This window comes from Hyla sarda, chromosome 3, assembly GCF_029499605.1.
Source record: "Hyla sarda isolate aHylSar1 chromosome 3, aHylSar1.hap1, whole genome shotgun sequence".
Taxonomy (NCBI): domain Eukaryota; kingdom Metazoa; phylum Chordata; class Amphibia; order Anura; family Hylidae; genus Hyla; species Hyla sarda.
The window spans coordinates 384,164,261-384,186,723 of record NC_079191.1 but is presented as its reverse complement, the minus strand read 5'-3'; the positions used below and the strand labels follow the sequence as shown (position 1 = coordinate 384,186,723).

Genomic DNA, 22,463 nt, shown 5'->3' with positions numbered 1-22,463 from the left:
AAACAATGCTCCACATGTATTTGCACCTTTTTTGGGTCTTATCTGCTTTGCTAAATATTCATTAAAGGGTAGCTCCCACCATCCTATTTTTTTTGTTTTTGCTAGCCCGTTAACCCCCCCCCCCCCGCTACGGCACTTCACTCCTCCCCCCCAATTCCCCCCCCCCCGCCCCGCATACCCCGTTCCCTCATTACACTTGCAGTTACTGCAGAGTCCGGCAGCGGGCGTGCAGGGACAGCGGCGGCAACGAGGCGGCGATGTGCGGAAGGAGTGGCCTCCCAGCCTGTGGCCGGGGAGCCAATGCGCTCGCTCCCGCCTGTCTGATTCACAGGCAGGGAGCGAGTGCAGTCTAACTGAAAAAGGACTGATTGCCACTCCAAAATCAGTCCTTTTTCAGTGGCCGGTTTTTAAATGTAAATTAAACCTTTTTAATGAAAAAAAAAAAAAAAAAAAAAAAGTATATTAGAGATATGTTGTAGTACATAAGTACTACAACATATCAAAAAATGAAGTTGGTGACAGTGCCCATTTAACTATTTGCACTAAACATTTGTGCCATTTGTACCATGCTTCTTAGTTTACTGCCATGGTTTACCACATGAATAAGCACCTATCTCAAAAACACCACACTCAAATTAAAGGGGTACGCCACTGGCCAGCAATTGGAACATTTAGTTCCGAACACTGTGTGTTCAGAACCCCTCCCCCCCCCCCCCCCCCCCGGTCTTTTAACTCATAGTTTCCAAATAAGGTATATAAAGATGGGTTATGTAAACTGGACTACTACTGACACATATCTAATAGGGTACATGCGATTATGAATGAGTTCCAACATGTCTGGCCATAGTGTGTTTTCACATGATGGTTAAATGGATAAACAACTTATCCATCATCTTTAGGATAGGGATAAGTGTCTCTTATTGCTGGGACCCCCGTAATCTCCAGACCTTCTATGGGAGCGCCGGAGATATCAGAGTTAAGCACTCGGGTAATGAATGGAGCATGTGTCGTCTGCAGCACGCACTCTCTCTGAGATAACGTGGGCAAGGGTCCCACGATCAGACACTTATTCCCTATACTGTGAATATCGGATAAGTGGCAAAGGACAACCCCTTTAATGCACTTTAAGATAATTATGAGCAAGACAAAAATCCTATTTAAACCAGTGTATAAACCAGGGCATAAGCTGACATTTCCAAGTATAAGAGATGGATGGAAAAGGAAAAAAAAGGCGCAATCACCTATATATTTCTTTTTGTAGGTTCTTAAAGGAGTACTCCAGCGCAAAATAACTTATCCCCTATCCAAAGGATAGGGGATAAGTTATAGATTGCGGGGGGGGGGGGGGGGGGGTCCGAGCGCTGGGGCCCCCGGGATCTCCTGAACGGGGCCGTGGCAGTCTGCAGGAAGTGAAGTTTCGTCCCCAACAGAAAGCTGCAGCAGACACTCCCCCTCCATGTATCTCTATGGGATTCATGGAGGGGGGGGTGTCGGCCGGCGCGTCATGCGGGGACAGAACGCCCCCTTTCCTGTATATTGCCGCGGCCCCGTACCAGCGCTCGGACCCCTGGCGATCTATAACTCATAAGTTATTTTTATAACTTATAAGTTATTTTGCACTATAGATGTCCTTTAAAAATGACATTAGGCGTTAAGATACACTGGAGATACACTAGTAAAAGTAATATATATGTCCTAGTTAGATCACTTTTACCCTAGAGCTTTCATGTGGTTTTGAATGCTATGGCATTCCTGGTGCTCAAAATATTTACAGCTTAAAGGGGTATTCAGGGCAAAAACATTTTATCCCCTATCCAAAGGATAGGGGATAAGATGTCTGATCACGGGGGGCCTGCTGCTGAGGCGCCCCCTCCCACCTCCCACCATCACGCCCCCCTCCCATGACATAAATGGAGGGGTCGAGGTGTGACGTCACGTCCCCAGTCACGGAAATCCGGAGGTTTCCGAAACTGGAGATTCAGCACCCGCATAGAATGCGGGTGCTGCAGGGAGATCACGGGGGGTCTCAGCAGCGGGCCCCCCGCGATCAGACATCTTATCCCCTATCCTTTGATGGACCGGAGGACCGATCAGCTGTAGTGGCGCTCCGCGGGAACCCAGGAAGGTGAGAGAAGGTTTATTTTCATTTTTTTTGCAGCCTGGGCAGGACGGAGCAGGAATACCCCTTTAAGAGCTAGGTAGCCACATACAGAAGGCAAAAGAGCCACATGTGGCTCCTAACCTCCTGGCTGGGGAACACTGCCCTAGACCAATGGTCCCCGAATTGTGATTCTGCAACTGCTGCAAAACTACAACTCCCAGCATGCCCGTGTAGCCAATGGGTGTCCAGGCATGCTAGGAGTTGACGTTTTGCAACAGATGGAGGGCCACAGTTTGGAGACCACTGCACTAGACCCTTGGTGACTTTATTTTTTCATTAGCCATCACTATGCCAGAGTTGACTTCATCTGTAGGACAAACCTCGTCATTCATCATTGTAAAATGACAACTTGGTCATAGGAATAAAAAACCCAGGGCTGTGACAGTGCTTCCCGTATGTAACTGCTAAATGAGGAAACCAGAGTGTGATTGGTCTTTGTAGTGTTATGAAACCTGTACGGAAGCATTGACCAATATTAATTCTGTCGCAACCTCTGAAACAGTCATTTCACATCATCGCAGAAGGAGGAAAAGATGGAGAGAGAGCCACAGAAGGTTCGGGAGGGTTATCTTGTGAAGAAGGTAAGTTACCATGTAGAATTTATATTCCTTACTGCCGAGGGTAGTGATCGAATTGTGTATTGTATCTGCTTTTATAATAAAAAATACTCCTTGAGTCTAAGGCATTGGGGAGTGTGACGTCTTTTTGGACCAAATTGTCACATTGTATCATATAAAGGGAATATAGTCACCAGAAAAAGCTATCTACTGTATTTTTCGCCATATAAGACGCTCCGGCATATAAGACGCACCCAAATTTAAACGATGAAAATCTAGAAAAAAAAGATTCTGAACCTTCAACCTGCGGACCTCCAGATGTTGCAAAACTACAACTCCCAGCATGCCCGGACAGCCGTTGGCTGTCCGGGCATGCCAGGAGTTGTAGTTTTGCAACATCTGGAGGTCCGCAGGTTGAAGACCACTGGTATAGGAGGTAGTACTCACGTGTCCCCGCCGCTCCGGACCCGTCACCGTTGCCCTGGATGTCGCCTTCAATTGCTGTCGCCGCGTCCCCGGGGTGTCCCCGTCACTCCGGAACGTCTCTGCTGCCCTGTACCCTCGCTCTCCGTCGCCGCCATCATGTCGCTACGTCGTGATGGCGATGAAGGAGAGCGCCGGCCATGCAGGGGATCCCAGCATGGAGCAGACACCGAGGAGGTAGGTAAGGTCCCTCCCAGTGTCCTGTAAGCTGTTCGGGACGCCGCGATTTGACAGCGGCGGTCCCGAACAGCCCAACTGAGCAGCCAGGTTAGTGTCACTTTCGCTTCAGACGCGGCGGTGAGCTTTGATCGCCGCGTTTGAAGGGTTAATATAGGGCATCACCGTGATCGGTGATGTCCTGTATTAGCCGCGTGTCCTGGCCGTTGATGGCCGCAGGGACCGACCCGATAGGACAGGGTTTTAATGTGTATTTGCCGTATAAGACGCACCAACTTCACGCCCCCCCCCCCCCCCCGTCTTATACGTCGAAAAATGCGGTAATCTATCGATAAGCTACAAGTTCTACTAAATCTTGTCCCTCAAAGATATATATCAATCTGCTCAGCTCTTCTTGCTCTATAACATAATGCCAATATATTAGATAGTATTTTTTAATTTGACAGGTTCCCTTTAAAGGGGTTCTCCAGATTTTTTTTAGATTTTTTTACAATAATGACTTATCATTAGAATTGGCCTTTAATATCCAATTAGTAAGGGCTCCAACTCTTGGCCCCCCTGCTGGTCAGCTCAATGGTGGGGCAGCTGGATTGTGTGTCACTTCCTTCAAGTAGCAGGTTTACCTGGTATTACAGTCATCCCATTTGCTTTTTCACTTTAATTGGACAAATGCAATATGAGGTTCAACCACTATCCAGTACAGAGCGGTGCCTGGTAGCAATGAGGAAATGAAGAGGCTGAAGTACTTTTACAAGTGAAGCAGTCCCTTTAATCAGCTGATCAGCAGGGGTGTCTGGTGTCAGACCCCCACCAATGGGATATTGATGGCCTATTCTAAGGCTCATAAAACATACTTTTTATAAAAAGTTATCACAGCAATATAATACATAGATGTCCTACCAGAGAGAGCTGCTGCCTGTTAGAAACCTGCTAAGGCCTCGTTCACATGGTCCTTGTGCTCCGGTAAGGGGAGTTCCATCGCTCTGTTGGTTGGAAAACACAGGGTTGAGTGGAAAAAAACAGATTCCATATCCAATCTTTTCTTTTCCACTCATGTACTCTATAAATACAATATAGGACCCCATTCAAGTCAATAGAATCTGTGGGGCCCATTTAGAACAATGACCGTGTGACCTTAGCCTAAGCTATATAATCTATAAAGCAATGCATTCTACCCTCTTATCTTTGCAGCACATTTCTCCCCTATATTGGTAACCATTGCTCTTGTTGCAGATTTTCTCGTGTCCTATCTGATGCTTAAAGGGGTTATCCACCATAAGGTGATTTTAGTTAGTACCTGCCAGACAGTAATGGACATGCTCAGGAAGGATCTGCGCTTGTCTTGGGGCTAAATGGCTATGTTGTGAGATTACCATAACACTGTGGCTAGCTTTTTGTGAACTGGTATTTTCTGTCCGAGTTTTCTTCTTTTGCCTACAAATCCCATAATTCCATTTTCCTCCCTCCCACACATCAGCCACCCCTCCCATTGAAACATAAATGAGGTGCATCCATTCAAAAGACCTGTGGTTTTCAATCAGGGTGCCTACAGCTGTTGCATTAGTTGCAGATTGATCTCTCTCCCACCAAACGATCCCTCCACCCATTGAAGCAGACAGGCTCCCTGTCATCAGCTGACTAGTGAGTCAGGTCTCGGCCGCATTGCAACCTGGGGAAAAATCTGAGACAACAGTCATTTTATATACTGGTAAAAATAAATATTGGGGTGAAAATCACAGAAGAATATTATGAACTACACTAACTTTACAGCCCCTGTAGCATAGCCAAATAAAAAAAAACTCCTGGAATACCCCTTTAATAACTGGGTCAGGTACCATTTTTTAAACCTACCCCACCAGAATTTGTAGACAGAAACATCATAAGAGAGACATGAAGAAGTGTTAACATGGGAATAAGATATGCTCCACAGCCGTGAAACTCCCATTGGTCTTCAGAGCGTAACTGTGCGGAAAAGAAGTAATGGGTCATTTGTTTTTCCTCAGAATTCGAAGTCAGTAGGAGACATCTTTTTTTTCCTCCACATACAGCATTCTGTAGGTATAATGTCACACCTCATTGTTTTTGATGCCTCCAAATCTGCAGGTTCTGCCCATGAGAAAAAAATATCCTTTGTGTTGCCCATTGTAACCAGTAGTTTAGAAACAAACTCAGAGATTTCAATTAGGGATCGACCGAATATCAGTTTGGCCAATATTATCGTCCGATATTCACGATTTTGGACATTATCGGTATCGGCAATTACCTTGCCGATATGCCGATAATGCCCCGCCCCATTGCCTCCCCATTGCCTCCCCCATCCCCGGTTTTATAATTACCCGTTCCTGGGGCCCGGGGTCTGATCTACTTCTGGCTCCTTTGACGTCCTGCGGCGTCCTGCACGCTGCGCAGCGCAATGACGTCCTCAACGCGACTTCACCATCAGTGCGCACAGTGACAGCTCAGGACGCCGCCGGAGCCAGAAGAAGCGCGGACCCCGGGCCCCGGGAACAGGTCATTATAAAACCGAGGATGGGGGAGGCAATGGGGCAGTGGCGGCGGGGGTGGTTGGACTAGGGAGGACCCCAGGAAAGGCAGGGGGAGAAAAGCGTGCGGCAGCGGCGGTCTCTGGCCCCGCAAAAGCTGCTGCAGTTCATTGATTTAAAGCGCCCGCTGCTTCTGCGGGGCCGGGTGGGTGGGTGACAGGGGGGGGGATGGAGTGGTTTTGGGAAATAGCCGATAACTTATACCGGAATATCGGTATAAATTATCGGCTATCGGCCTCAAAGGTCACAGATTATCTGTATCGGCCCTAAAAAATCGATATCGGTCGATCCCTAATTTCAATGGGTGCATTTGTATCTACATTTTGTAGTGGCTGTGCCTGGTAATAAAGAAGCGGCATCAATCGCCCGAGTGTCACAGCCCTTTCAGTCAGCTGATTGGTGGGGGTGCCAAGGCCTCTTCAATCCACTGATCACTAGAGGTGTTTAAAGCCAGACCCCACCAATCTGATATTGATGGCATGTCCCATTGTTTCTCAACCAGTGTGCCTCCAGCTGTTGCAAAACTACAACTCTCAGCATCCCCGGACAGCTAAAGGCTGTATCCTTTGTTTTTGTTGTGTAAATGTGTGTTCTATTTGTTAAATCACATGCTCTTTACCAGTGTTTCCCAACCAGGATGCCCCCAGCTGTTGCAAAACTACAACTCCCAGCATCCCCAGACAGCCGTTGGCTGTCCGGGCATGCTGGGAGTTGTAGTTTTGCAACAGCTGGAGGCACCCTGGTTGGGAAACACTGCTCTATACCGTAAAAGTTTAAATTGGGAAAACTCCGCAAAATAAAGAAATGCTATTCAAACATTCATATTTAAAAAAAATCATGAAGTGGGGAGATAGTGTTTTAGACCCCCCAAAACTCCCTACAAAAAGTGTGAAAAAAGGTGAAACATCCTTGCAATTTTTCATGCAGTTTTTTTTTTTTTAAAGAAAATTATAAGTCCTTCCTTGATATTTCTCTTTTCGTTGAATCTATTTATAGCTTTGGCTCCAAAAGCTACTCAAAAAACGTTAACACCAGACTCAGCTATGCTTGGAAGTTAAAGGGGTACTCCGGTGGAAAACATTTTTTTTTTTAAATCAACTGGTGCCAGAAAGTTAAACAGATTTGTAAATTACTTCTATTAAAAAAATCTTAATCCTTCCAGTACTTATTAGCTGCTGAATACTACAGCGGAAATTATTTTCTTTTTGAAACACAGAGCTCTCGGCTGACATCATGACAACAGTGCTCTCTGCTGACATCTCTGTCCATTTTAGGAACTGTCCAGAGCAGCATATGTTTGCTATGGGGATTTCCTTTTACTCTGGACAGTTCCTAAAATGGACAGAGATGTCAGCAGAGAGCACTGTACTCATGATGTCAGCAGACAGCTCTGTGTTTCAAACGGAAAATAATTTCCACTGTAGTATTCAACTGCAAATAAGTACTGGAAGGATTAAGATTTTTTAATAGAAGTAATTTACAAATCTGTTTAACTTTCTGGTACCAGTTGATTTAAAAAAAAAGTTTTTCACTGGAGTACCCCTTTAATAGGCAGTGAATGGAGTAATAGCTGAGCATACATGCTGTTGCTCCATTTACTCGGAGGACTTTTTACCTCTGTTCTATTGACAGGGATTCCCAGCAGTTGCACCCTCACCGGCAACTAGTCAGCTAGTTATCCTTTAGCCTGTAAATAGGGTTTAACTTTTAACCTTAGGTGAACCCCTTAAAGGGGTACTCCGGTGGAAAACATTTTTTTTTTTAATCAACTGGTGCCAGAAAGTTAAACCAATTTGAAAATTACTTCTATTAAAAAATCTTTACTCTTTAAGTACTTTTTAGCAGCTGTATGCTACAGAGGAAATTCTTTTCTTTTTGAATTTTTTTTTGTCTTGTCCATAGTGCTCTCTGCTGACACCTCTGGATGTGTCAGGAACTGTCCAGAACAGCATAGGTTTGCAATGGGGATTTTCTCCTGCTCTGGACAGTTCCTGATACGGGCATCAGGTGTCAGCAGAGAGCACTGTGGACAAAACAATAAAAGAAATTCTAAAGAAAATAATTTCCTGTAGCAGACAGCTGCTAAAAAGTACTGGAAGGGTAAAGATTTTTAATAGAAGTCATTTACGAATCAGTTTAACTTTCTGGCACAAGTTGATATAAAAAAAAAAAAAAATTATATATCAAAAAAGTTTTCCACCGGAGTACTTATTTAAGGAGGAGTAAAGATGTAACCTAATAGGATCAAGAGGGTTGAGGAGAAAAATAAAGAAGTGCAGCAAACACAAAAATAAAAAAAAGTTCAAATATAGTATAATATAATCAATCTTATCATTAAAGTAAAAGACAAGTTTATGAGTCAGTAGCATGCGTATGTGACCCAGAAGGGAGTAATCGTGTCATGAGGCAATGAGATTGCTTGTGAGAGAATCTGTCGGCTGTAAGTCACGTTCCAAACTCCTGCCACTGTTAGATGGTGTTAGGACAAGGAGACACATGGTACCTTTAATACTTAAGTCTGTGCTTCCATTACCTAGAAAAATGCTTTTATTTTCTGGTGCCAAGTGTCAATGAGGCATTGGCACCCCCTGAAGTCCCAGCTTGATTGACAGTATGTTAGAAGCCGGGCCCTGTTTCCAAATCTTGTTTCAGTGATGTGCTTACAAATTATTTGATGATTCAAGATTTGGAAACAGGGCTCGGCCTCCAGCTGACTGTCAATCACGCAGGAACAGGGATGGGAGTGGAAGTGCAGAGGCGCTTTTGCCCTCAGCACTTCAGGGGCTTGGGAACCTAAAAAACATTTTTCTACATTATGGAAGCAGACAGATATTTGAAAGGTCCCACGTGTTTCCTTGTCCTAACAGCATCTTACAGTGTCAGCAGTTTGGAACGTGAATTGTAGCTGACAGGGGGAAGGAGAGAACTTCTGTTTTGCTAGGATAAGGGCTCGTAAGATCTTAGTATGAATTTACATTAAAGGAAATCAATGTGGAAGTGAGATCTCCTTCATTGATGTTCTGCAGATCTTGAGTGCCTTATTAAAAATGAATTCTATATCTTGTCGGATGTGGTGTATTTTCTTCAACAATTCGTATGAACTTGTGTTCAATAGAGATACATTAGAACAAAGGATTTGGTGAGGGACATTTAAGCTAGCCTGTAGTGTATCATTTTCACTGTCCATGCTCCACACTTGATAATTTCCACCACTTATGAGCTGCAGTATATTTCTGTCCATTTTCTGGCACAGACGGCTACATGACCTCTTGCTAAGCCAGTCCAATCTTTCCTAACATGGAAAGGATGGCATAAATAAAATGGGCGAAAGTCTTACATTTGTGCTCAAAAAGCAACTTGTGCAACATTTTGCAACTGTTGCACTCCAGATAATTGGTGTACTGGTTTAATAAATCCCTCCATAGATCCAGAACCATGTTCAAATCTTGGATCCAAACATCTTTTTTTTTCAAGCCTTAGGCTATGTTCACACACAGTATCTGGAGAATCATTTAGAGCCATATATGGCTGGGAAAAAAATCGACTAAATGCAAAAAAAATAAAAAGAAAGCATAAAAATAGGAGGTGACCAGTGACACAGGGGGACCTCGCAGGCTTGCTGGGACTTGCAGTATGTAGTGACACTTTAGTGCAGGCCACGGTGACTAGACAATTGACTTACTGATGACTGACTTGTGACTGACAAGATGATGACTTTAGCTTACTTGAGCTGACTTGTGGCTGCGGACTTTAGGCTTGAGGCCTCCAATGCTCTGGACACACTCTGTAAGACGTCTTGTCTGCACTGGACCTCAGGAACAAGAGAGAGATTGCAGCCTCTCCCCCGGTTATATAGGGGCGCTGTGCAAGGAGCCCATAGGTCACTTGGGAGGGGGGGTCACCTGGTCACTAGTGCCTCCTGGGTAACAATCACATGGTGTAGCAATTAAAGAAACTCGCTTCTCTGCCTTTTGGCTAAGATCAAGTGTAGTATCTGTTCTTATCAGTCAGTCCACTGGAAGGAATGGATGCTGCATGGAGGAGCAGGGGTACCGGGGCATTCCGGGGCTGGTGCCACAGAACCAGCTCAATGGCTGCTCTGATATGCTCTGTTTCCTCCAGGTCTGGCCATGAGGTTGGGGGTACCTTTGGGGAGTGGTGACCCAAGGTGCCTAAACTCACTGGATGGATTCCCCACTGAGTGAAAGCACTGCACCATTAACTATTTATTCACCTTTGCCAGTCACCCTTGGAATCCCGGCCTTCTGGCTAGGATCATGGAAATTTTTATAGATCTGGCCAGGCAGTATATCTGCACTCATCCACTTATTTATTAATTTTTTTGTTTGTCACTCTGCCACTTTTATGTGTTTGTTTTGTACACAGAATTTGTCAGGATGCGGTAGCCCTTCTGGGTGTCCCTCCTGGCGGTCTAGGGGAGGTGTGTGTGGCCATTTGGTTCCTCACCTCCCTGCAACCCCTGGGCATCTTGGCTTTTGTCAAGATGCCATCAGTATACCTGAAGCCAGGTGCATTTGTGGCCCTTTAGTAGCTTCGGCGAAAAGGGGCATCGAACCTGGGTCCTTGCAGGAGCCTTTTGGCCCGGAGGTGAAGTGTAGGTTTGTTGGGGGGGGGGGGACTCTCTCTCCTGTTGGAGAAGGGCTTAGCGATAGACCGCATCCTTTGTGCACTTTTTTTAGTGTGACACGTTTGCACTTTTTCTTGCACTTTGGGTGATAGAGAGCACTTGTTTTCCTATAATTGCTTGTTCTTTTTCTTGCAAAATGAAATCACAGGAAATTTGATAAAAATAAAGCCCTACTAACCAAAGTGTATTAAACATGGGCCAGTGCAGAAGCCAATGGCTGAATTGGGTGGTTCCATCAATAGTGGTATGCAGCATGGCAAAAATGTGCAGCTCATGCACAGAACCATAATATAATCAGATTTATTTTTGAGGGGGTGAAACCTCTGATCGCCTCATGTTATAGAATATACAGTTATGTCTTGTTAAATATGGTTCAATAAAAGGTTGAAAGGGAAATTCATTATGCAGAATTGGGTGTGTGGGTGTCAGTTCTTCGTTGTTCTGCATTGGGAGATCACTTCTTTCTTGTTACTGTTGTGCATTCCTGGTATTGTAAAACACATCTGAAGCAAATCTAAAACAAGGAACTATGTATGATCTCTATTATGGTGTCAACACATTTTGGAATATTTCTAATTTTCATAGAATTGTTTCACTTGTTCATTCCAAAATAGAAACTACACTCACTGAGAAAGAGACCACCAATTCATTTATTTTATCAAAGTCTCCACCTTTCAAACCCAAGTTTTTCTCTCTCCTGTTATGCACCATATTACTTACTGTTGCTACCCTGTTTTTAAATTGGGTGCTGTTTGGTTTATCCTATATGTCCAAGTCCTGTTTTTTTAAGTGATGTACAGTCTTACTAAGGTTACAATTGATGGAAATCTACTCCATTGGTATGGAACGTATTTTTCACTATTCGAGAATGTTCTCAGTATTTAGTGGTGGAAGTTCAGTTCACCACTATGTGATAAAAAAATATGTGAAAAATTGACTGCATTTTGGCAAATAGTTTTGTGTGTGCTTCTGTCATGATAGGTAGGGAACAGGGCAGCCCTACTCTCCCACCATAACCATTGTCCCTACCTACTCGGACGATCCTCCCTAAATCGCTGCACTCTGGGGGATGGTCCCAACACTAAATGAATTGCGTTTGACCAGTACGGGAGATGTTGCCCCGTACCCTTGTTGCCCTGTCAGGCAGCCTCCTTCAGTGTCCCCAGGGCCCCTTGCACCTGTTTCCCCCCTGTACATAAGTTCTGCAGTGTATTTTATTATAAAATGTGTTGTATCTTTAAGAGTTATGTCATGTGATTGTTACCTGGAGGTACCAGTGACCAGGTGATCCCAAGAGTGACCTATGGGCTCCCTGCTAGTCTCCCCCTTATAAGCCTGCTCTTTTTGAGCTCTGCTCTTCTGCTAAGCTGAGGTCCAGTGCAGTCGTTCCTAGTGTGTGTGTCCAGTGTTGGAGACCTCAAAGTCCAGTCCTGCAGCCACCGTCAAGTCAAGTAATCTAAAGTCATAGCTTTATGAGTCAAGTCAGTCCCTGTCATCTGTCAAGTCAGCGTGGTCTGCATTGAATTGCAAGTCCTACTACAATTTCTAGCAAGCCCTTAAGGTCTCTGCGTCACTGGTCACCTCCTTGGGCCCTGGCTGAACTGTATAGACTTTACCAACTGTCTACCCTCAGTAAAGCCCCCGTTGTCTGTAACTTGGCATCAGAGTCTTTATTGCCTCCGTGCCTAGCCCAGGATCCAGCGGTAAACCTATGGGTTGTTTTAGGCTAAACCACACCCTGGCTTTATGAATACAAGGGGTTAATGCCATTTGCCCCTAGGGTAACAACATCTACCCTCATCACACCCCGCTAGCACAGAATGGTGAGACAGGACAGGTCAATAACATATGAACATGTCAAACACAAAATCAGAATACCAAGAGGGGAGACCAGGAACAAGCCAGAGGGTCAAAACCAGGAGGACAGTGCAGTACAAAATCAGAATCAGAACACAAACAGTCAGGGGTTAAACCAGGAAGTCAGGGTCAGATCCAAATGAGCTGGCAGAGGTAACGTCAGGTAGCAATCATAAATCAGGCCCATGAACGTGGTAAACACAAAGGTAACACTAGCGATGGGAGGTACAACATTCACTAGTATTTGTGGACAGCAGACACCTGCTTAAATGTCCCGCCAAAGGGTTGCCATAGCTGTTTGGCCAAGTGCTCCCACCTCCTGATAGGCCACACCAGCCTTGTCTCACACAGATGAGTGGCTCAGCATTGCCGAGCTAGTCGTCAAGACTATGTGGGATGCCCCCTTGTGGGGACCAGACACAATGCTGGACATGGGCCTGGTGCATTCTTACCAGTTTCTTTCCAGACATGTTATGAATTCTGGCACAAGAAACTGACTACATTTATTAGTAGTTTTTTTTTTAAACACTTATTAGCCCCTTTTATGTGGCTTTATGGAAAAAGGAGTATGGCTAGCATGTAACCAAAATTGTGCCATAATTTTGAAAAAAGTAAGCCAACTAATAATTGGTTGAAATTTAGATTAGAAAGTCTAAATATGTACCAGATTCATTAAATAACCTGAGGTACTGAGATACATCAGGTGCATTTAAGACTGTATGGTGCATTGTTTCTCAACCAGGGTGCCTCCAGATGTTGCAAAACTACAACTCCCAGCATATCCGGACAGCCAACGGCTGTGCGGGCATGCTGGGAGTTGTAGTTTTGCAACAGCTGGAGGCACCCTGGTTGGGAAACACTGGTCTAGTCTAACTCTTAGACAGTTTAGTTAATCTGGACCATGCTGTTTATGACCAGTTTATGCAACTATACAGTCAGATATGAATTTATCATTTACCATTAGATCAATTTACCATTCACTTACACACTGTCAGATTCAAAAACTTTATATATGTTGTACATTTTGGCAAAACATTAAGCTTTCTAGTAAACTTCATAAGAAAATGTTATGATTTTGTGGTGAGGGTGTGATGCAGGGCAGATTGATCTACCCTAGGGGCAGATGGCATTAACCCCTTGTGTTCATGACGCCAGAGCGTGGTTTAACCGATTCCCCATCCGAAGGTAGGCCGCTGGATCCTGGGCTAGGCACGGGGGCAAATAATGACTCTGAAGCCAAGTTACGGCACAACGGCAGCTTTACTGAGTCAGACAGATGTAACATAGTGAGGAGCGGCATAGGCCATATTGGAATTTGCAATATTTTGCTAATATATGAACGAATATTCGTCATATATTCGCGAAATTCGCATATTCGTTACATTTGCTTTATTTATTTTTTATGCACATATGTGAAAATATATGCGCATATGTGCATATTTGCGAATATTGAGCCCTCCCTTCTTTATATGGAACTTATGGGCAGTGCATTAACTGCATTAACTGTGATTTTTTGCCTGTTGAAGCCAATAGGCCCATTGGGGTCTATGGGGATCTCACAGTATGTAAAACTGTAAGATAAGCAGGAGGGTCTTGGCAGTACAGTGTATGAGAGACCGTGGAGTGGTTCGAGTCCCGGGGTGGGACGGAGTATTACAGTGTTGTGGTTAAACTTTACTTTACAGGAAAATCTGCTGAGTTGCCCATAGCAACCAATCAAATTGCTTCTTTAATTTTTCACAAGGCCTCTGCTAAATGACAGAAGCGATCTGATTGGTTGCTATGGGCAACTCAGCAGATTTTCCTGGAAAAGCAGATGAGTTGCCCTTAGCAACCAATCAGATCGCTTCTTTCATTTTTCACATGGCCTCTGCTAAATGAAAGAAGCGATCTGATTGGTTGTTGTGGGCAACTGGACAACTTTTCCTTTGCACAGGATTTATCAAAACCTGTCCAGAGGAAAAGTTTCTGAGTTGCCCATAGCAACCAATCAGATTGCTTCTTTCATTTTTGAAAAGGACTCTGAAAAATGAAGGAAGCAATCTGATTGGTTGCTATGGGCAACTCAGAAACTTTCCTCTGGACAGGTTTTGATGAATACCCAGCCTTAAACATTACATCCAGTTTCAATTAACCCCAATACCCATATTTGGTACCCCATTAACCTAGTTCCCACGGTTCAAACACTCCAATTGACCTACATTTGTCAATCACGAGTAAAAAAGTTAAACCACAACACTGAAACACTCCATCCCACCCCGGGACTTGAACCACCACACGGTCTCCCATACACCATACTGCCGAGATGCGTCTCCTTATTTTACAGTTTTTCATACTGTGAGATCCCCATAGACCACAATGGGCCTATTGGTTTCGACAGGCAAAAAAAAAACGGAGTGAATGCACTGCCCATAAATTCCCTATACCATAAGGAAGGGAGGGCTCAATATTCGTGAATATGCACATATGTGAACAGCAGAGATGGATGATCGGTGATCACTGTGATGTGTACTGTGAAAAAAAAAAGCTAATATTCGTAATTGCGAATATAAAGTGCTATATTCGCAATATTTGCGAATTCGCGAATATGCAATATTTTTGATTAAAATTCGAATTGCGAATATTCGCGAGCAACACTAATGTAACAGTCTATACAGCTTGGCTAGGCCCACAGAGGTGACCAGTGACTTTAGAGACCACAGGGCTTTTTGGGACTTAAAGTGGACTTGGACAATTTGATGCACGGCCACGCTGACTTGAGACAGATTGACTTGGACTGACTTGACTGAGACTGACTATACCCCGTTTGTAGCTTACCAGGTTTTTACTTTGACCTGGGGAGTAGTGGACTTGTGGATCCGTGGCTGCGTGGTAGACTTTTGGCCTCCTCTGGACTCCAGACACTCTCTTACAGGACTTGACCTCACTGCAACTCAGCTAAGCAGAAAGAGACTAAGAGGCTGAGTGGGCTCCATCCAAGGCTTATATGGGGGAGACTAGGAGGGGTCCCATAGGTCACCCTGAAGGTCACATGGTCACTGGTACCTCACTGGATTACAATCACATGACAACAGTTCTCAAAGGCATAGCACAATATATGTGCAATACACTATACAACACAGGCACTTAGGAACATACATAGGGTACAGGGGGGGGGGGGTGCAGGGGTCACTGTATGGAGGCTGCCTGACAGGGCAGCAAGGGTACAGGGGTGCAGGTTTTGCCAAGACGTACAACATATAAAAAGTTTTTGTATCTGACAGTGCCCATTTAAAGTCACACAATTAATATTCATATTGGACACAAAATTAAATGATCAGATTATTTTTGTGCATCTCTGCAAATACATATTCTTTGTAACCATTATATATTTTAATAGATAGGTGAATTAAAGGACGCATTATAGATATATAACAGGATATTATAGTGTTCTGCAAATTCAACATATTAAACCCATAAAAACTAAGGAATTTTGAAATCACCAAAAAAATTTCAAATTGCGTAATCATATATTTTGCAGAAGCTAGAATCTTTATTTTTGACATTATCTAAATATAGACCAAAAGTGAATGTTTCCATGACTGTGAAAGCAATTCTTTTTCTGCTCAGCAACTGCTGGTCCGGGTTCACACATAGTATTTTGGTCGTTACTTTTAGACAGAAACGGAATGAGTCAAAAACACAGAAAAAGCGGCCAGTCTTTCCATTGTAGTTTTTCTCTGTGTTCGTTCCGCTCCTAGTTTACGTTGAAAAAAAATGACTGACTAAAAAAACTGATTAAAATACATCCCAGCTTTAAAGGACAAGTATGAAAAAAACATATCTCCTAACCGAAGAATAGGGTATAAGTTTTAGATCGTGGGGGTCTGAGCACTGGGGCCCTCCGCAATCTCTTGTTTAGAGCCCCGGCTCTCCTTCACAGCTGCTATGCCCCCGTCATGTAGCTCTATGGGAGTGCCAAAGATAGACGAGTGGCTCTCCCATAGAGTTATATGGAGGGGGTGTGGCGGCGCCCGCTTTGGGCAGAGGTTGTGATGTGCCACTATGAAGGAGAGCCAGGGCTCAAAACAGGAGATCGCTCGGGGGCCCAGCGCTCAGACCCCCTTCGATCTAAAACTTAACCCCTATCCTTTGGATAGGGGATACGTTTTTTTCATGATACTTGTCCTTTAAATGGCCAGGCTTTATCTATAGAATTAGAATTGCATTAACAGTTATTTTTTAGTACATAAGGCTGGGTTCACATTGCCATTTGCATCCGACCCCTTAAGGGTCCGATCAGCTCTTTTTTTTTTTTTTGACCCGAACGGACCCTGAAACGGGTCGGGTGCAAGCGGCTACTGCCCAGTCCGGACAAACCCCATTAACTTGCTTGGGGTCTGTCGGTGATCCAGTAATATTACATTTAGCAGGAATTTAGCAGACAAAACATCGTGCTTGCACTCTTTTTTTCTACGCTAAACTCCCATCGTTCTGATCTGATTGTTGACGGAACTCTGAATAGCAGAGTCCGACAGCAATGTGAACGAGCCCTTATTCGGAACTTCATTTCATCGTAGGGTAGTGTTTTTCAAACAGAGTGCCTCCAGCTGTTGCACAACTACAATTCCGAGTGGAATTCTGATATGAAATTGCGCACAGGCATTCCAATGCAGCAAAATCCCATTGCTGTCAAGGGGATTCTGCCGCACAGTGCATACTTCGAAATTTCCGCTGCAAAGCTTCCTCTGCTGGCATTCCACTGCAGAAAGAATGATCCGTGCGGAATACATTGCCATCTATGGGGACGGTAATGTCTAAGTGGCCATAGCACCAACTGATTCAGTCAGCACTGCCCGCCATTGGAATCTCTAGACAAAATTTTTAAAGAAAAATATTCCTTAGTATGAACTTTGCCTTACTGCTAGGGACTATAATGTCATAGGCAACCACAGGGACCGCAAATGCAAACAAGCCATATCTCCCGGACACGTAGGCGGGGAGCTGGTGTATGGAGGTGACACTTGAATTTTTAGGTCATAGATACTACATATTGTTCCTGTTAAACCATTGCTTCCAGTGTTATCGGTGTAAAGAATGCAAAGAAAAACGATCAGATGAGTTTCCTCTTTTTGACTTCCTTTTTGTTGTTCTCTAATTTATTTTTGGAAAAAGAACTGCACCCACACAGGTTCAGTTTACTGCACATAACTAGAGATGAGCGAATCGAAGTTGACGAACCCGAATTCGTTACTAATTTCATGAAAAATTCGATTTGCAACCAATACAAATATCGCTGCGATTCTATCGCGCTAATCACTTCATTAAACTCCATTTTACAGCGTTCCAGGCTATTGGGGTCCTAAGATGGCGGATCCACATGTGAGTACATGGGGCAGGGGATTATGGGAGGGTGGGAAACAGCGGCAGGAATGAAGGTAGGCGGGCTGACCCTGAATCACATGTGAGATGCAGCCTATCAGTGTTCACTGACCCCTGTGATGTCACAGCCCTTATATAATCGGCGGCCATCTTGCCTCTCTTCATTTCATCTATGCACTCAGATGGAGAGGACGGGACTGTGTGTGTGTGAATAGCTCATACCACAGCGTTACACTGCAACTGCTAGTCACATCAGCATTAGGGAAAGACAGGAGTGCAGAGTGCTGTGCTGTTACACTGAGAAGGATCATTGATTGCTAAACCTCCTATTCCCGTTATTGAGCATTGCAGCAGAGAGGGGCAGATAGCTGTCAGCTGCCTCATACAGATCTCCAAGCTGCCTGAACTTTCTGAAGCATCTTATCTCCTCATTGTTCAGCCCAATTGAGTGCAATTTAGGGTTTAATCCCTGGCTTTTTTTTTTGTGGTGCTGCACTGTTGGGTCCTGCTGCTGTTCAGAAATACGTGATTGTTCATTTGTACCATTTTGTACCTGTTAATCTGTCAAGGGGCTGGCTACATACTGTGCAAGTCCAAACAATACTATTCACCGGCTGTTTTTTTTTTTTTTTAAACAGTTTTTTCTGCGTATAGTTACGCATATATAACTGCCCTCATCAGTGCATACCGCATAGGTACATGCAAGTATTGTACCATTTAGTACCTGTTAAGCTGTCATGATGCTCCATACCGTCAAAGTCCAAACAATAGTATCCACCTGCTGGTGTTTTACAAAAATACTGAGTTTTTCTGCTAATAGGCCCTCATCAGTGCATACCGCATACGTACATCCAAGTATTGTACCATTTAGTACCTGCTAAGCTGTCAAGGTGCTCCATACCGTCAAAGTCCAAACAATAGTATCCACCGGCTGGTGTATTACAAAAATACAGAGTTTTTTCTGCTAATAGTTAGGCATATTACTGCCATCATCAGTGCATACCGCATAGGTACATCCAAGTATTGTACCATCTAGTACCTGTTAATCTGTCAAGCAGCAGACTTGTGGCGAGTGGCAGCAGGAGTCGCAGCGAGAGGCCTGAGCTCCCGTTATCAGCCAGCGGTCGTGTCTCCACCAGCAACCCATCTGCCGTCGTCGATTGGTTAACACGCTCATCCACATCATCACAAGTGACATCTGACACCCCCAGTCAACAGTCGGTGGGTTCCTCAGACACAACCCTCAGTTGGCATGGCCCAGGAGCAGTCCGTGTCCTCCCATTGCCTTTGTTCTATGCTGTTCCCTCTCCTAAAGAAGTATCTTATGCTGTGGGTTCAGCTCCACTATTTACTGAGGACGATCCAATAGAGGACAGTCAGCAGCTACTGCCCAGCCAAGAAGGGGAGGAGACATGCGCCGCTTGCTCTGCTAGGCGGCCAAGTAGTGATGCGGAGAGTGACGTGGGAGGCGGTGTTGCAAGTGTTCAGGGTCCTGAAGCAGACACTGTTGGGGAACCTGAGGAGGACATCAGTGACGTGCACACAACTGTTGATGATGATGAAGCCGATCGCAATTGGGAGCCGGGTGCAGAAGGGGCTTCATCATCATCAGGAGAAGAGAGTTGCAGGTTGCCCTTGAGGCAGCAAGGCGGTAGCACGTTTGGCAGTCAGCGTGGTGGCAGTAGTGGAAATTCAGGAGCCAAACGTGCCCGGGGGAGACCACCTGCTTCGCGGCAGCCTACCTTTCTGGGAGGTAGTGGAACAGGGGTTCCTGGAGACGGCGCCAGTAGCAGTGCGGACTGCGGGTGGGAAAATCAGCTACTCGGTGGTGTGGAAGTTTTCCATAAGGCATCCGGAGGAGGTTCACGTAGCCACATGCAAGATCTGTCGGCAGAAGGTGAAGCGTGGCCAGGGTCCCAATGTCGGCACCACGGCCCTGCGTCAACACATGCTTCCCCACCATAAAGCGGCCTGGGAGAACCATGGCTCTGATGTAGTGGTCCAGCCTGCTGCATCACCGAGTGGCCATCCGCTCCCTCCTTCATCCAGCCAAGGCTCCACCACCTCAGCCGAAGGGAGCTGTGTGTTAAACCCTCCTTCTGTCGCTCCTGCTTCTCCCGCTTTTAGTCAGCCATTCCGCCAACAATCCATCGGCGAAGCCATGTCCAAGAGACAACAGTATGCGCCCACTCATCCAACGGCGCAGAAGTTGAATGTGCTCCTGTCCAAGTTGCTGGTGTTGCAGTCCCTCCCTTTTCAAGTGGTGGACTCTGCACCTTTCAGAGAATTGATGGCTTGTGCCGAGGTGGAGAGTCCCCAGCCGTCATTTCTTTGCGAAGAAGGCAGTACCAGCCCTGCATAAGTTTGTACAAGAGAAGGTGGGCCAGTCCTCGAGCCTGTCGGTGTGTTCAAAAGTGCACGGCAGCGCCAACATGTGGAGCTGTAACTATGGGCAGGGACAATACTTGTCTTTTACGGCTCACTGAGCAAATGTGGTTCCTGCACAGCCACAACAGCAACTTGGACAGGTCACACCGCTTCCTCCTCCACGCTCTCGCTCCCAGGCATTTGGTCCTGTTACAGTGTGCGACGCCGCCTCCTCATGCTCCACCGTGTCCTCGGCCTCCACTGCACGTCCAAATCTCGGTGGCCATTCATCATTCCATGTGTGTAGGGCACGGCGGTGTCAAGCTGTTCTTCACATGGTTTGCCTTGGCGAACGGAGTCACATAGGGGAGGAACTGCTAAAGTTCATTCGTAAAGAAATCAGAGTATGGCTTACTCCATGAAATCTGGAAATGGGAACCATGGTGACAGACAACGGGAAGAACATTGTGTCCGCGCTGCGACAAGGAAGTGTGAAACATGCGCCCTGCATCGCACACGTGTTTAATCTGGTTGTCAAGCACTTCCTCAAGTCTTCACCCCATTTGCAAAACATCCTGAAAATGGCAAGGAAACTGTGCATGCACTTCAGCCACTCTTACACCGCCAAGCACACCTTCCTTGAGCTGCAGCGTCAGAACGGTATCCCACAACATAGTTTTTTTGTGAAGTTGCCACACGTTGGAATTCCGCCCTCCATATGTTGGACAGACTATACGAACAAAAAAAAAGCCATCACTGATTTCTTGATGATTCAAGCAGATAGGAGTACTCCCCAGTGTTACTTCAATGTGAACCAGTGGCAGCTCATACGTGACACCTGCCGTTTGCTGAGGCCCTTTGAGGAAGCCACATTATTTGTGAGTCGCCTGGATTACGCCATGAACGACGTAATTCCACTCCTACATTTCCTCCAACAAATGATTGAAACCATGGCTGGTCACGGCAATGGAGACGTTGCGCCTACATCTCAAGGCTACATGAGCCCTGTGGGGGCTGAACTGGAGGAGGAGGATGATGAGGGGCAGAGCGGAGCACAGTTTAGGTTGGATGAGATGGCTGGTGTTTCTAGTCTTCGGACAGGAGAGGAGGAGCAGGAGCAGCCAGAGGAGCTGGAGGGTTATGAGGAAGTTGAGACAGAGGACCCAGACACACCGTGGCAGTATGCAGTGGAGATGGAGGCAGGTAGTCCCTCTGAGTCACTGGCGCAAATGGCACGATGCATGCTCAGTTGCTTGCGTAGTGACCCCCGTCAGCGGGATGACTTCTGGATCTCCACCTTATTAGACCCTCGCTACCGTCCCAAAATGGGGGCCTTTTTTACATCCACTGAGAGGGAGGACAAACTGACCTACTACAGAGACATTCTACGTAGTCAGTTGGCCTATCGGCCACATGGTCCATCCACTCGCAGGTCTAACTCGGGGGGCCCTCTGCGCTCACCTTCCACTGCCATGGCTGCTGGCGAGGGGATGGGTGGGAGGAGCAGTACCAGCTAAATGAGCAGCAGCCTGAGTCTACAGTCGCTGATGAGTAGCTTTCTTCACCCGCATAGTGAAGCAACTCATCAGCAACAGGTAGACATGGAGCAGGACCTGAACCAGCAGGTGGTGGCATACCTTGACATGGCCATGCCAACAACCATTGAAGATCCGCTGGACTTCTGGGCAGCCAAACTTGATTTATGGCCACAACTAGCAGAGTTTGCCCTGGAAAAGCTGTCCTGCCCGGCCAGTAGTGTGCCATCAGAGCGGGTGTTTAGTGGGGCCGGGGCCATAGTCACCCCAAGGCGAACACGTCTGTCCACCAAAAATGTGGAGAGACTGATGTTTGTCAAGATGAATCAGGGATGGATCAGCCAGGATTTCCAGCCACCAATGCCAGATGCCTCAGAGTAGATTGACCAAGCTGCTACAGCAACATTTCCCAATTATGGTTGGTTATGAAACCCTCTTGGGTTATCAATTAGGGTTATGGAACCCTCTTTGGTACTGCGATTGCCTGCTCCTAGCTCATCCTGTGTCTTTCAGGAACTACTTGCCTCACTGATGCTCCTGGCCTTGGGCCTTTAATTTTTGGATGTTTAACAGTAGCTAAATACATGCTTAATGCAAATTTCAACATTCATCTTTAAATGTAAGGGGTTGGTTAGGAAACCCTCTTGGGTACTGCGATTGCCTACTCCTGGCTCATCCTGTGTCTTTCAGGAACTACTTGCCTCACTGATGCTTCTGGCCTTGGGCCTTTAATTTTTGGATGTTTAGCAGTAGCTAAATATATGCTTAAAGAAG

At 45.6% G+C, this 22,463-nt stretch overlaps 1 protein-coding gene and 1 non-coding gene across 2 annotated transcripts in view; both read left to right on the top strand.

The window, feature by feature from the left end:
* Positions 1-2,624: 2,624 nt before the first annotated feature.
* Positions 2,625-22,463, top strand: part of PLEK (pleckstrin) — an 83,618-nt gene continuing 63,779 nt past the window's right edge. The window contains exon 1 of the mRNA XM_056567905.1: positions 2,625-2,742. Coding sequence (XP_056423880.1) covers positions 2,695-2,742 — 48 coding nt within the window. The 5' untranslated portion in view covers positions 2,625-2,694. The remainder of the gene's footprint in view (positions 2,743-22,463) is intronic.
* Positions 9,877-10,059, top strand: LOC130363234 (U2 spliceosomal RNA). The gene has a single exon (XR_008891764.1). It is a non-coding gene; the product is annotated as a U2 spliceosomal RNA (small nuclear RNA).